Source organism: Microtus oregoni, unplaced genomic scaffold (genome assembly GCF_018167655.1).
Source record: "Microtus oregoni isolate MIOR12 unplaced genomic scaffold, Mior012 000002F_ref0000024, whole genome shotgun sequence".
Classification (NCBI taxonomy): Eukaryota; Metazoa; Chordata; class Mammalia; order Rodentia; family Cricetidae; genus Microtus; species Microtus oregoni.
The window spans coordinates 923,495-937,500 of NW_024543061.1; the positions used below are offsets into that span (position 1 = coordinate 923,495).

Sequence of the window (14,006 nt, forward strand, 5' to 3'; positions counted from 1 at the left end):
AACTTTGAAGGGGACTAGCAAGAGTGGTTAGGGGGCGGGCAGAGGGAGGTGGATGGAGTGGGCATTTCAATGCACAGCGTATGCTTATATGAAATTGTCCCTTGTAAAAGAGTACCATGTATAATTAATATACACAATCAAAAAATATTTTAAGTATAGCAGTTAGACTTCAGTACTCTGTGTGATTTTTCCCCAGTCTCTCAACGTTTGATTAGTCAAAGTTTTCTTTAATACATTTAAATTAATTCTTTGAAAATTTTATACAAGTGTACAATGTATGTTGGTCATATTAACCCCCGCCCCCCGCATCTCCCCCACTCCTTCCAGATCTACCCCTGTCCCCACCCACTCACTCGCCCAATTCGTGCTGCCTATATACACGCGGAGATGGGGCATTCCTGGAGCATGATTGGGTTGAGCTACCAGGGACCACACTATTAACGAAAAGCCTCCTTTCTCTGGTAGTAATCATCTGACAGTAGGTTTTGAGCGAGGATTGGGGGTAGCGAGTCCATCCTCACTTCTTGGGGGAGTGCAAACCAAACCCGGGCAAGTAAAAGTGCTGTTAGACTCATTCTGCTGTTTTTTTTTTTTTTCTCCCAAATTAGTGTTCTGTAGTATTTTGTCTACTGGATCACGTTTAAACTCACTGAGAATGGATAAGCTAATTAACTACTTACAGTTTTTTATCAGTGTTTGTTTGCTCTTTATTTTCTTTTATTACATATGGATTTTTGTTTTTTTGTTTAGAATTGATGAGCATTTTAAGACCAGCCCCCAGATCCCCGGGATTGACCTGAACTCCACTCGGGTTTTGTTTGAGAAGCTAATGCACTCTCAGCACGCCATGATTCTGGAACAGGTGTGTCGCTCGCGCTTATAAAACACCATCAACACACAAGAGTTCAGCTCTGACGGTAAAAGGGACAGCAAGGTGAAACGGCAGAGTCTCGTACAAGCCTTAATCTTGTGAATATGCTGGTGTTGGGCGCTGGGCTATCTTTTGCTTACCTCTCCAAAGTACCAGATCTCTGGGAGGGAAGCCGGGAGTCTGAACCAGAGCCTGGCACCTTCTCCTTGCCCAGTGCCCACTGAGTAAGCAAGACTTGTGAGTTCATCAGATGACTTAGGAATTTGGAGGCGAGTTATTTAAGTCTCAGATACGTTTACATTTCTCACACTTCTTTTTTCTTTCTTACAGATACTAAACAGCTTTGAAAGTTGCCTCATCCCCCAGTTGTCAAGTTCACCCCCAGATGTGGAAGCGATGAGAATCTATTTAATACTACCGGAGTTTCCCCTGCTTCAGGATTCCAAGTATTACATAACGCTCACTATTCCCCTGGCGATGGCCATTCTTCGGCTGGATACAAATCCTAGCAAAGTATTAGGTAAATTCATCAAATTTAATACTGCTGGTTTTGGACTTCCATACTTTGTCTTGTCAGCTGACTCTTTGGACTGAGCACTAACCCTCTATTTAATGGCTTTACCATGTAATTCTTTCTTTGCTGTTGATTTCTAGCTAACCCTGTTTGCAGTTTGGGTGAACTGAACTGTTATTTATCTCAACTTGAAATGATTCATGACAAATTAATCCCAATTTTGAGGTATTTATAATGTTAGGTTATTCATCATTAACATATCCCCCCACACACATCTGCTTGCAGTTGTAATGCCTTGAATATTATTATCTGTCTGTCTATCCATCTGCAGTACTGGCTTTAGGGGGTGGGACCAAATGGACGGCTTTTGGGATGCAGAGATCTCCAAGAAAGGAGAGACAGAGTGACCCGGTGAGGACTTACGGAATGTTTGTTTTGTTTTTCTTTTTTAGGACAGTTGAGTCCACACTGATTTTTGCAGGCTCGGACACTTTGCTGAGATAAGAACCTTCCGTTCCTCAGCGAGCTGGAGAGGGTCTCTGCTGGAGTAGCGCCCGAGACGTTTTTAGTGATCCGGTGCAGAAACCTGTCACCTGGCCTTTTACTTTTTTTCCTTCCCTTGGTAATTTTTTCAGGTGTTTGTCGCGGCTTGGTAGCTTCTGTGGTTCAGACGGCCCTGGAGTATGACTTTCCCTCGAGCAAACAGACCTGCCTCTGGCTTCCCCATTGCTTCCACCTTCACACAAGAGATGAATCCAGAAGTCATAATGAATGGCTTAGTAATACATTAGGACTTAATACTTTCCAAGATCAGGGGCTGTTCAGAGCGTGTTTTCTTAGATGTTTCTAATAAATGTAAAATAGAGGGATAGCAGTTTTTAAGACATTTTATCAGACTTTTTAAAGCTTTGGCTTTTTAATTTTTCTTTTTATTTTTCCAGGTCAGATAACAAAACTGAATAGGATTATTTAATTCTGTAATTAATTTATTTCTAACATCTTATAGTTCAAATTTAAGAGAAATTCTCAAAGTAGAGTGAACACAATAGATGTCTGCACACAAATCTAACAGCTATCTATAGTTTGTCCATTTTTTTGTCCTTTCCCCACTTTAGCTTTTTAAAGTTTTATTTTATGTTTATGGATATTTTGCCTGCATGTATGTCTGTGTACCATGTTCCTGCCTGGTGCCGTAGAGGCCAGAAGAGGGCATCAATCCCCTGGAACTGGAATTTCAGATGGTTGTGTGCAGCAGTGTAGGTATTAGGAATAAAACCTGGGTCTGGAAGAGTAGTCAGTGCTCTTAACACTGAGCTGTCTCCTCAGCAGCTCCGCCCGCCTCCGCTTTAATTTTTAGTGAAATATTTTAAGTAAGAAAACCTTATGGATTCCAGTGTGGTTAAGGTCATTTCTGAAAAATCTAGTGATAAAATCCTGCTTGGTTGGATATGAGAAAGTATCACCTGGAGAGAATATATGTCACGGCTCTTTTAAACATTAATTATGTCTCATAACAGGAAGGAGTGGTTTCTCTCTTCCCCCGAAACTGAGGTGTCCCTTGCACTCCTGGTACAGAATGTCAGGAGTGGTGAGAGGGGTGCTGGAAGGACCAGGGCACATGAATGCTGCTGCAGTAGGTGCGGCCAGCATCCTGCCGTCCAGAGCGTGTGACTGGACCCCACCCAGCCTTGGCACGAACTTTTTCAGACTAACCTTCAGCATGAGTCTGAAACGAACAAACAAACAAGCAAGCATAAAAGTCATTTAAGATAGAAAAAGGAAGGGGGAGATGGTGGTGGGGGAGAAGGAGGAACAGGGAAATAAAGGTGTTATAAGTTTAGGATTTCTTGAACAACTGTTTTCTCCAGACATGTTCCAATGGTTCTTTCTTAAAATCAGTTTTGGGAAACTGTATTGTAGACTAATATTTATCTTCTAGCTGTAGGAGCTTTAGCTGTCAGGAAGAAGACATAAGAACACTTGCCTGAGGTTTTGTGTTAAAACATGTCTTATTTCTTTCTTAAGATAACTGGTGGTCTCAGGCATGCCCAAAATACTTCTTGAAGCTGGTGAACCTCTATAAAAGTGCAGTCCTTTATCTGCTGAGGGGACGGAAGACATTCCTCATCCCCGTGGTCTTCAACAATTACGTGACTGCAGCCCTGAAGCTGCTGAAGAAATTATACAAGGTAGCCCTCGGGGGTGGGGGGACGTGTAGGAGGACGTGTCCTGCGGGCCTCTCTCTGACTTCTCACTTCTCTGGTTTCACTTGTTCTTATCTTCTGCTTTGGGCAGGTAAATCTTAGAGTGAAGCATGTGGAGTATGACTCCTTTTACATCCCCGAGATCTCCAGTCTGGTGGACATTCAGGAAGACTACCTCATGTGGTTTTTACATCAAGCAGGAATGGTAAGAGTTCATGTAAAACATATTTTAAAGCTCTGGCCTTTTTGTGTCTTTGTATTTTTTGTTTGTTTTTAAAATGTAAACTTGGCCCATTTTGGAGGATCAAAAATGTGAGCCTATTTCCACCTTGTCTGAAGGTCAGAGAGTTTCAGCTTGCTCAGAGTTGTTGCCATTCCACCACGACCAAAGGTCAGAGAGTTGGAACTTAATTCTATTCCTTCTGACAAAGGTCCCACCTAGATTTAGAGCAGAGAGTTCTACGCTCTCAAGGTTATTGTCAACAGGTGTGGCTAATATCCAGACCTTGTATTTCACATATAGAGAAGTAGATCTGTTTCCACCTCAAACAAAAATCTAAGGGTCCAACTAAGTTCTTATTCCCATAGGGAGATAACAATGGATTCCATTCAGGAAGTGCTTTGCCTACAGAATGTTTTGATGTAGTGTACCTGTCTTGTTCTAGCAACAGAATGTTTAACTAAGCAGGTAGCCTGTAATCTTCAACTGGTCTGTTCATTTCCTTGTATCATGGTAATGCAGTTTTTTTTATCTTACTCCTACCTTTTGAGGTTGGGGTATTTAAGCAAATGGAAATTAAACACGGGTGGTTTTCAGTATTCACTAAACCTCCCTCCTGGTACTATTCTATGCTTCTGTTTTATTATTTTCACTCGTATCTTTGTTTTCTTGACTTATTTTTCTAATCCCCAGGCCCCTACTGTGGTTAGTAGTAACCTTGTTGAAGCTGGTCTCTGACAACCCATATACCTTGTCTTTGGCTTTAATGCTGTTGTCACACCTGCCTTTCAATTCACATTTACATTGTTGAAACTTGGAATTATTTAAGGTAACCCTAAGCATCATCTGGGGCTAGGATATAACTTAGTGGTGAAGTGTGTGCTTAGCATGCTCAGGGCTCAGGTATGATCCCAGTACTACATTAAAAAGGAAGAAGGGAAGGAAGGAAGATCAAAATATCTAAAGTGGTCAAATTGATAAAAGCAGTGGATTGATGGTTGGCAGAGGTGGTCTGCTGACAATGGGAAGTGCGAGTTGTTTTTAAATGCATTTTAGGCTCCAGTTTAATAAGATGTGATGGTTCTAGAATTCTGTTGTATAACAGGGTGAACATTTCAGGGGTTATTTTTGTTCTGTTTTTGTAGTATTTTATCTTAAGTGTTGGTGCTTGAGTGTTTTATCTGCATGTATGTTTGTGCACCATGTTCATGCCTGGTGCCTGCAGCCAGGCAAGGGCATTCGATCTGGAAATGGAATTATAGACTGCTGTGAATTGCCATATGATTCCTGAGAGTTGAACCAGGGTCCTCTGCAAGAGCAGCCAGTGCTATTAACTGCTGAGCCATCTCTCCACTCCCTTGTTTGGTTTCAGAGATAAAATCTCATGTATCCCAGACTAGCTTCAGATTTATTGTATAACCAAAGATGACCTTAGTTGTCTTGCCTCCCCACCTCTTCCCAAGTTCTGGAATTACTAGTATGTGCTTCCACACCTGTTCTTTATGCCTTGTTGGGTATCCAACTCAGGACTTCATTCAGCTCCTAACTAATGAACTGTGTCACCAGTGTATAGACCGAGTTTTCCCACCCCAGCAGCTGCTTCCAAATTGCTACTTTGAGGCTTGTATCGCTTATAAATGCTCAGCCAATAGCTCAGGATTCTAACTAACTAGCTCTTACAACTTAAATTAACCCGTTTCTATTAATCTCCATATTGCCACATGGCTCATGACTTTACCTATCCTTCACCATGTCCTGTTTCCTCTGCGATTGGTTAGCTAGCATGCAAATGTTTTTAATACTGCTTATTAATACATTTGAAAATAGTGAAGATGTTATACTTTATATTATATACTTATTTTTTTGAGTCACAAATTAGATATCTGGACATTGATAGATAAATTTGCAGCATTTCTTGGATTTTGGAAGATCTAGCACACAGCTGCCTTCTAGGAGTCACCAGATGTCTGGGTGGAAGAACATCTTTTTTTAAATTATTAATTTATTTATTAAGTATACAGTGGTCTGCCTTCATATGTCCCTGCAGGCCAGAAGAGGGCACCAGATCTCATTACAGATGGTTGTGAGCCACCATGTGGTTGCTGGGAATTGAACTCAGGACCTTTGTAAGTGCAACCAGTGCCCCTAGCCTCTGAGCCATCTCTCCAGCCTGGAAGAACATCTTTTAGATAAGACTTTTTATGTACCACCATCGCCACTGATTTACCCCTGGTGTTGGGGATCATTTGCTAGTCATTGTTTTCTCTCTTCTTACATGATCTGCCCAGACCTTGCAACCACCTCTTCTTGAAAATGGCTTGTATTAGGATGTCCTACATCCCTAACTCAACTCTGATAATGTTTGACATAGCCTCGAGGTACTGTGGATTCCAGTTTGCTAGCCCCTAGACATGGTAGGAATTGCTCAGCAGTCGCAGCGGGCCTGGATAATGGAGGGTTTTAGGATTTGTGTACATCGAAATGCCAGAGAACAGGTGGTCGTTTGGGCCTTCTCTTTAGTGCAGCTGGTGTAAGAGATGCTTCTGAGGCCAGTCCTTTGCCACTTTCACAGATTCATCACCACTGTCAGGGTGGGGCAGTTTCCCTGTATGGTTTTTGAGCTGTTTTGTGGCCAACTCCAAGGAAAAGTATTTCCATAAGTATATTTAACTAAATAGCCAAGGTAGTTTTCTTTATCAGGTGATAGATGATCAAAGTAATGGTAGAAATATTTTTTCTCATGGAAAGTTTAAAAATTGGGACACTGGTATTTTTTGTAAGGTTTTGTTTTTGTTTTGAAAAACAAAATACTGCCGGGCGGTGGTGGCACACGCCTTTAATCCCAGCACTTGGGAGGCAGAGACAGGCGGATCTCTGTGAGTTTGAGACCAGCCTGGTCTACAAGAACTAGTTCCAGGACAGGCTCCAAAACCACAGAGAAACCCTGTCTCGAAAAACCAAAAAAAAAAAAAAAAAAAAAGAAAAAGAAAAACAAAATACTTTTCAATAGAAAAGTTTTAAAAGAGTAGATATTGAAATTTCGACATGGGAGCGTCAGTGGACTCTAGTCCTACTTAATTTAGAGATTGTGAAAGGTCAGTTTGTGAGTTAGAAAATGTTAGCGACAGAAATGAGTCTGAATGAGTTATTTCCGGTGATTACTCATCCGCAGGTAGAACACAGAGGCCCAAGGACAGTTTTTCTCTAGAGTGGCGTGCCTGACATTCAGCTCTTCTCATTTCCTTAACTGTTATTATTAGAATATCAATGGCCATGACCACAGTGTCTGAGTAGACGTGCCGAAGTGACCGGTTTTACCAGTTTCTCTCTGTGATAAGCACAGGTGTTATAAACAGACGTCCTACCGGATCTTAGTCTTCATCTCCTCTTTGGTAAATAAAGCCATTGCTACAAGATAGAAGATTAACTGAAGTTAGTGTGTGACTTTTTATTCTTTCTGTAGAAATTTTTCTATTGTAGAAGGCACAGTGTAATTAGAAATTGAAACTTGTTTCTTGATGTCTTGAAGTATTGATTTAAATACTAATGGCATTTCATATAATTTTTATTTTAATTACTTTAAAATAAAAATAGTGAATAATTGGTTTGCTGTATTAATACTTAACCTGGTACTAGCACAGTGGAGAAGACAAAGCACATGGTCCTTTCTAGAAGGACTGTCTAGGGGTCCTGTGGGAGGTCCCTGCAAATGCTATTCCCTGCAAAGAAGTGAACTGTGGAGAGGCAACAAAGAAGCTCAGTTCAGCACGGGTTAGCTGGGCTGCTTCAAACTTATGTAGTCTGACACCAGGGCACTTTGTTTTAGACACACTTAAGTACAGTACAATTTTGGAAAAAAGGTCCCCTGGTAACAATTATCTCAGTATCATGTGCATGGTAAGTTTAAGGCATGATTGCATCGAAACACTAGCAAAGTACATGTGACCATGAAGATGGGTTCAATAGCTAAGGGCCTAGGATTTGGTGTGGTCTCTAACCAAGATGGCATACAAGTCAGCAGGCTATAAAGTACACGGGACGTCTCCCCTAAGGATGGGTTTTCTTGATTGGGAAGCAAATTAAAGATGAAGGTCTAGGGATTTGGGTGTGGTCTGGCTCTATAGGTAGCAAAGGTCACCAGGTCATTAATAACATTTCTGGTTTCTCCAGTGCTTATCTGTGAGCACTCACGCCCTCTACTGGTGTGGTAGAACACACCTTTAATTCCAGCACTTTGGAAGGCAGGGGCAGCTAGATCTTTGTGAGTTCAAGACCTGCCTGGTTCACAGAGTGAGTGGAACTATATAGTAATACTTTATCAAAAAGAAAGGAAGGAAGGAAGGAAGGAAGGAAGGAAGGAAGGAAGAAAGAAAGAACTGGATTAAATTTCCAATTTTGATCTGCTGCTTTTGGCCTTAGTCGGGTAAGTTAATTTCTTTAGGCCTGAGAGTTATGCGGGGCTTCCGCCGTGCTTGGAAGGAGCCTTCAGGGACTGTTTTTCACAAGTAGCTCTTGAACACCTACGCATGTCATTACCTTGGCTAGTTGCTAGAATGGAACACAGTCCTATGTTATCTGCCTCGATGAGTAAAGCACTGCCAGGGATGGTTCTGCAGTGCCTGATTTTGTTCATTTTAAGAGGAAGCAATAGTGGATTATTTTATTTGCTGATAATGTGCCGCAGTCCTCATTTGCAAACTAAAAGGCATACAGAGTGAATGTCTGGATGTCTCTGCAGGCTCCCGTAGAGGGCAGTGCTAGTGCGGCATTCAGTGGTTTGCAGAAGGCCTTCGGAGACAAGATCTGATAAATCGTGGCATCTTGCTGTCTCATAGGCTTTGAAAAAATGAGTTTATGCCATAAATGCAATCTGCTGCAGGCAGAGACCTTGAAATACTGTACTAGTACTGTGGAACCTTATGTTTGTGAGACTCATTTCGGCAAATGGGTAGCCCAGGATAAACAGCCTTGTAAGAGGTGATCAATTCAATGGTAAACTCAAAATAGTTTGCTGTATTATCCTGAGTGTGAGACCTGCTTCTGTGTTCCAGACTTGGTTCTCAGGGCTGGAATCGTCTCTCTGGTGTTTCTCAGTGCAGAGAAGCGCTCTAAGATCCCTAAAGGAATATAGTTCCAAAGGGTCAATAGAATGGGTTTTAGTTATTATTGCTGTTATATGGTTCAGTTAAATATGCATAAACACAAAAGGAAGTGTAGTTCTTATTCATATTATGTACATAAACCAAATTAAATATACACATTAATTAGAAAACATTGTAGTCAGTCAAATGCTTAGGACGTTCAGGGACTGAGTGTGGTAAGCTAGTGTGTCTCCCCTCCACCCAAATAAATGTGCCAGCCTTGTAGATAAGGACTGCAGCTACCAGGCCTAGATTAAGCCTCTCGCAGGCCTTCAGGGATGACTCAGCTCCTTCTCTTGCTGCTGTTCAGTCATCTTCATGCAGCAAGCTAGGGAAGTATTGGCTTTTTCCTTAGTAAACACAGTACCTCCCAGGCAAAATCCTTTTCTTTTCTCACTGTGCTTGCACAGCTGAACGTTTACAGCCACCCGTGCAGTTATTAACAGATAGGTGTAAATTGGGTGATAGCATACAATAAGAGTGTGGTTTTATTTCGCTTAGAAAATCATTTAAGAACACAGGACATTCTAGGAGACATTAAAGCAACAGCAGTATATCTCTAAGCATGGATAATTTGTTCATTGTTTTTCTTTTGACAACTGTTGCAGATGAAGATGCTCTTTATTGCTGGCTTTTGTGTATCTGTTACTAATATTTATTACATAACTGTCATGAACATACCACACTGGAAATATAGATGGATATGTTTGTGTTTTACCAGCATATTGGTTTATTGAATAACAGTAAATTCACATTTATTGGTTATTTTCCACATCGCTGTGACTGAATGCCTGAAAAAAGCAACTTAGAGTTCAGAGATGCAGTCCATCATGGTGGCCAAGGAAGGCAGCTGGAGCAGCAGGGTCCACCGCATCTTTCAGGAGTTCAGTCATAGATCTCTCTCTCTTTTGAGATAGGGTCTTTGTATGTATCCAGGCTGGCCTGGAACTCAGTGTGTATCAGAGAATGACCTTGAGCTCCTATGCACCCCTGCTGTATCTACCGCTGAGTGCCAGGACTGTAAGCAGGCACCACCATAGTGTCTATGTAGTGCTGGGCATCAAACTCAAGGCTTTATATGTGCAAGTCTGCACTCTACTAGCTGAGCTGTACCCCTAGTCTGACATTCTCTCTTTTTTTTTTTTTTATCCTGGTAGGACCTCACCCCCAAAGAATGATGACCTACTTCCAGGGTGGGTCATTTTCCCTTTTGACACCATTACCAATATATCCAAAGGTCTGCCTTTCTGAAGATTGTAAATTGACCAAAGGAGCTAGCTATCACATGATAGCTGACCATTAGCAAATTACAAGATTTTTTTTCCCTCTAGTCTTCATTAGTAGTATTACTTGTGAAATCCCAGATTATGTTTTACACAGTTTTCATGCAAGTTACATAATGGCTACAAAAGAGTTCAAGAAGTCACAGAGCTCAGAGGCCTTCAGGTCAGAGGACTGTATGAACCCATCTGGATTGCTACTGGAGGCCAGCAGAACTGAGACCCAAGAATAAGTCATAGCAGCAAGCCCAGCTGAAGGGCTGTGGGATCATCAGAGTGAGGCACAGGGCCTGGTCCAGATAGAGGGGTAAACAGACAGATGGACAGATGATTGGATGGACAGAGAGCAACTCAAAATGGGCCCTGGCTGAGCTGAGCCGAAGCCCCAGGAATAGCTGGTAGCTCTCTGCCTGCGTGTCCCTTAGAGCTTTCACAGGGTGCTTGCTCAGTGAGTGGGACCGTACACTGTATTATTAGATAACCTTTCTGTGGGGCCCAGGTAAATACACTGTACTTTTGTTGGTCTGTCATGTTAGATAAGTTCTAGGGCCTGGTTTTGTGCATATGGTTTTATTCCACGATGTGCTCGTGCTAATAACCTGTGTTGTTAGATGTTGTCTACTTATATAAGTCATTTATCAGTCTACACTTTATGGTCTGTGCCAGACAGGTGGTGGCATGTACTTGCACGTAAATTGCAGCTTCATTGTCTTCCCGCCTTGTGTTTACACTCAGATTGAAGCCAGCCAGTGCTTTGTGAAATGGACTCCCCTAGGCAAGACGCAACGGGAAAGGCACTGTTGCCTACCAGGTGGAGGAATTCAGTGCAGTGTACAGCCTGATCTCCACAAATGACACATTTTTTTCCCCCAGAAGTTTTCCTTATTTTTCCTGACATAAAAACTGTCATGTACCTGTTACATGCACTCATTTGTGGCTGAATTTGTGTACTATAACTTTTCTCACAATGAAAATCATAGGATCAGCCTCAAATTCATAGAGCAGCTTTTATGGGCAAAATATTTACCTAGTGTGAGTATTACTGTTTGCTTTTCTAAGCATGTGTGCAGGAGACAGAGAAAGTGTTACTGCTACTGCAGGCTAAGCGGCCCTCATCTGGAATCCACGTGTTATCCTCACATTTGCCAGGTAGTCCAGGCTGGCCTTCAGCTGGCCTTCTCCGCACAGCTGCTAGGCATGTGCCACTCTGCCAGCTGGAGCTCCATTTCTTACAGAGAGAATTCAATCAATTCTCTGAATTATGAAGACTCAGTAAATGACCTTGAAAATCTTTTTATGTTTTTAAGAATTTTTGCTTTTAATATTTTTGCTCTTTTTTTTTTTGAGTCTGTGTTCATCCAAACATCTTTTTTTTCTTATCAAAACATTGTCAACTATTGAAACATTACTAGGTTGATGGCTGAAAAACCAGATAATGTAAAAAGATTTGTTATAATATAGTTTCTATTTGGGGGGTTAAAATTATGCTTTTATAATTCAAGTAAGAGTATTTTCTTTTTGTTTTTTGCACAGAAGGCTAGACCATCCATCATGCAGGTAATTGGTGCTTTTCCTTTTTTTTTTTTTTTAACATACTGATGTATCTCCAGTGTTCTCTGTAGAGTTCTGTAACAATACCAATGACATGTTTTCTTCTAGGATACTGTAACCCTTTGTGCCTACCCTTTCGTCTTTGATGCCCGAGCCAAGACCAAAATGCTGCAGACCGATGCGGAGTTACAGATGCAGGTAGCGTTTTCAGGGTCATTTCCTCCTTTGACTTCTTGTCGTTGTTCACATCCAGTTATTTTATGTGTCTACAACTCTCAGGTCACCGTCTATTCACCGAGGAAAGTCAGGGCAGGAACTCCTAGCAGGAACTGGAACAGAGATCATGGAGACACACTGCTCACTGGTTTGTAGTAAAGACCCAGGACCACCTGCCCAAGGATGGTACCATCCGCAGTAGGCAGGGTCTGCCCCACATCTATCTTTAATCAAAATGCTCCAGACATGGCCATAGCCAATATGATAGAAGCTATTGCAGTTGAGGCTCCCTCTTCCCAGGTGACTCTAGTTTATGTCAAATAAAGAAAGAAACAAATAAATAACAAACAGCAACCAAAAAAGACTAGTATAAGATATTCCTGTGGAATGTATAGTTGACAAGGAATTTTCTCCCATTTCTTTCAGCTATTTTTTAAGGTTTTATTTATTTTAATTTTATGTATATATGAGTATTTGCCTGGATGTGTGTCTCTGTACCACATGCATGCATGGTGCCCAATGAGACCAGAAGAGCGTATCAGATCCTCTGGGACTGGAGTCAAGCAGATGCTGGGTATTAAACATGGGTCCCCTGGAAGAACAACCCATGCTCTTAACCAGAGCCATGCCCCTAGTCCCTTTGCTGTCGGCTGGTTGTTGCTTTGCTGTGTGAAAGCCTTTTTCATGCAGTTCTATCAGTTAATGCTTAGTTATTTTTTGTGAAAGCTGTTGGTAGTGTCTCCATTTTGAAGTATTTTTTTAACCTACCTTTCCTCTAGTATTTTTCAAGTCTTATGTTAAAGTTACTTTGATCTATTTTGAGTTGATTTTTGTATAGGGATGAGCAATTCAGATCTAGGGTTTTTTTTTCTTTTTTTTTTTGTGTGTGAATAATCTAACTTTCCCAATAACATTTGAATAGGCTGTGTCTTTTCTAATGTATGTTTTTGACATCTTTGTCTAAAGTGAGGAGTCTGTAGCTATGTGGGTATATTTTGGTAATCTGAAATATCTTTCTTCATTCTTCTGCACAAACTATGTCAAATCATACAGTTATAGGGTTATTTAATATGCAATATGCAAACTGTATTATAGAAAATAAAATGTGATTCTGAAAAATAATTTTAATATAGGTTATATTGATTCTCTGTATTGCTTTTGGGAGAATGGTTGGTTTTCCCTGTCAATTCTGTCTATCTTCTGGGGTAGTTTTTTATTCTTTCTCCCCCATATTTCTTTTTACCTCCTGTGTTGAGTTTCTTTCTAGGCTAGTTTCCAGGCCAGTGTGTAGTCAAGCTTACTTTGAAATCTTGGCCTTTTTCTAGGCCCCTGTTGCTAAGATTATAGGTGTGTACCACGATGCCAGGTTCAGTAATGTTATATTCAATGTATATTTATGTAGACTTGGAGTGCTAGCTATTTCTGTTTCTGCCAGTTAGTAAACACTTGAGGCTTTGTGAACCATGTCTCCATTAAGAACCATTTAACTCTTTTGTAGATGACAGCCTCAGAAACATGGAGGTAAACAAACCTAAGAACACCAAAGAACCCCAAATAAAAGCAAAACTTTATGTATATTTAAAAACTTGAATTTTATATAACTTTTTATATTCTAAATATTACCCCTCAAACATTTAAAATGATAGAAAACCGTTATTAGCACAAGAGTTATGCAAAACCAGGCCCTAGACTGTGGGGCCACAATTTGCTGAGCAAAAGGGAATAATCATGGAAATTGGTGGTCTTTAATGAATCCAAAAAGATTTGTTTAATAGTTTAATTTACTGTGTATTTTATTATAAAATATAATTTATTTTATTTGAATGCATATAGAGACATTAGTGAATTAGCAATTCAGATCTACTAAGCCCTCCTGTTAATGGACATGTCTTTATTTGTCTTTCTGTCTCTCCATTTCTTTTTCTCTTTCTTCAGTTTTGTGTCTGCTTATATGTATATCTGCTTTCATATGAATCTAGCTATGATATTGTTGAGTTGAAGGTGTTCTA

General features: G+C 40.7%; 1 protein-coding gene across 3 annotated transcripts in view; it reads left to right on the top strand.

Moving 5' to 3' along the window:
• Positions 1-14,006, top strand: part of Herc3 (HECT and RLD domain containing E3 ubiquitin protein ligase 3) — a 99,350-nt gene that overhangs the window by 49,570 nt on the left and 35,774 nt on the right. For all 3 annotated transcript variants that reach the window (XM_041644687.1, XM_041644697.1, XM_041644703.1), the window contains 6 exons: positions 751-862; positions 1,202-1,391; positions 3,411-3,574; positions 3,681-3,794; positions 11,764-11,787; positions 11,890-11,979. In XM_041644687.1, the coding sequence (XP_041500621.1) occupies positions 751-862; positions 1,202-1,391; positions 3,411-3,574; positions 3,681-3,794; positions 11,764-11,787; positions 11,890-11,979 (694 nt within the window). The remainder of the gene's footprint in view (positions 1-750; positions 863-1,201; positions 1,392-3,410; positions 3,575-3,680; positions 3,795-11,763; positions 11,788-11,889; positions 11,980-14,006) is intronic.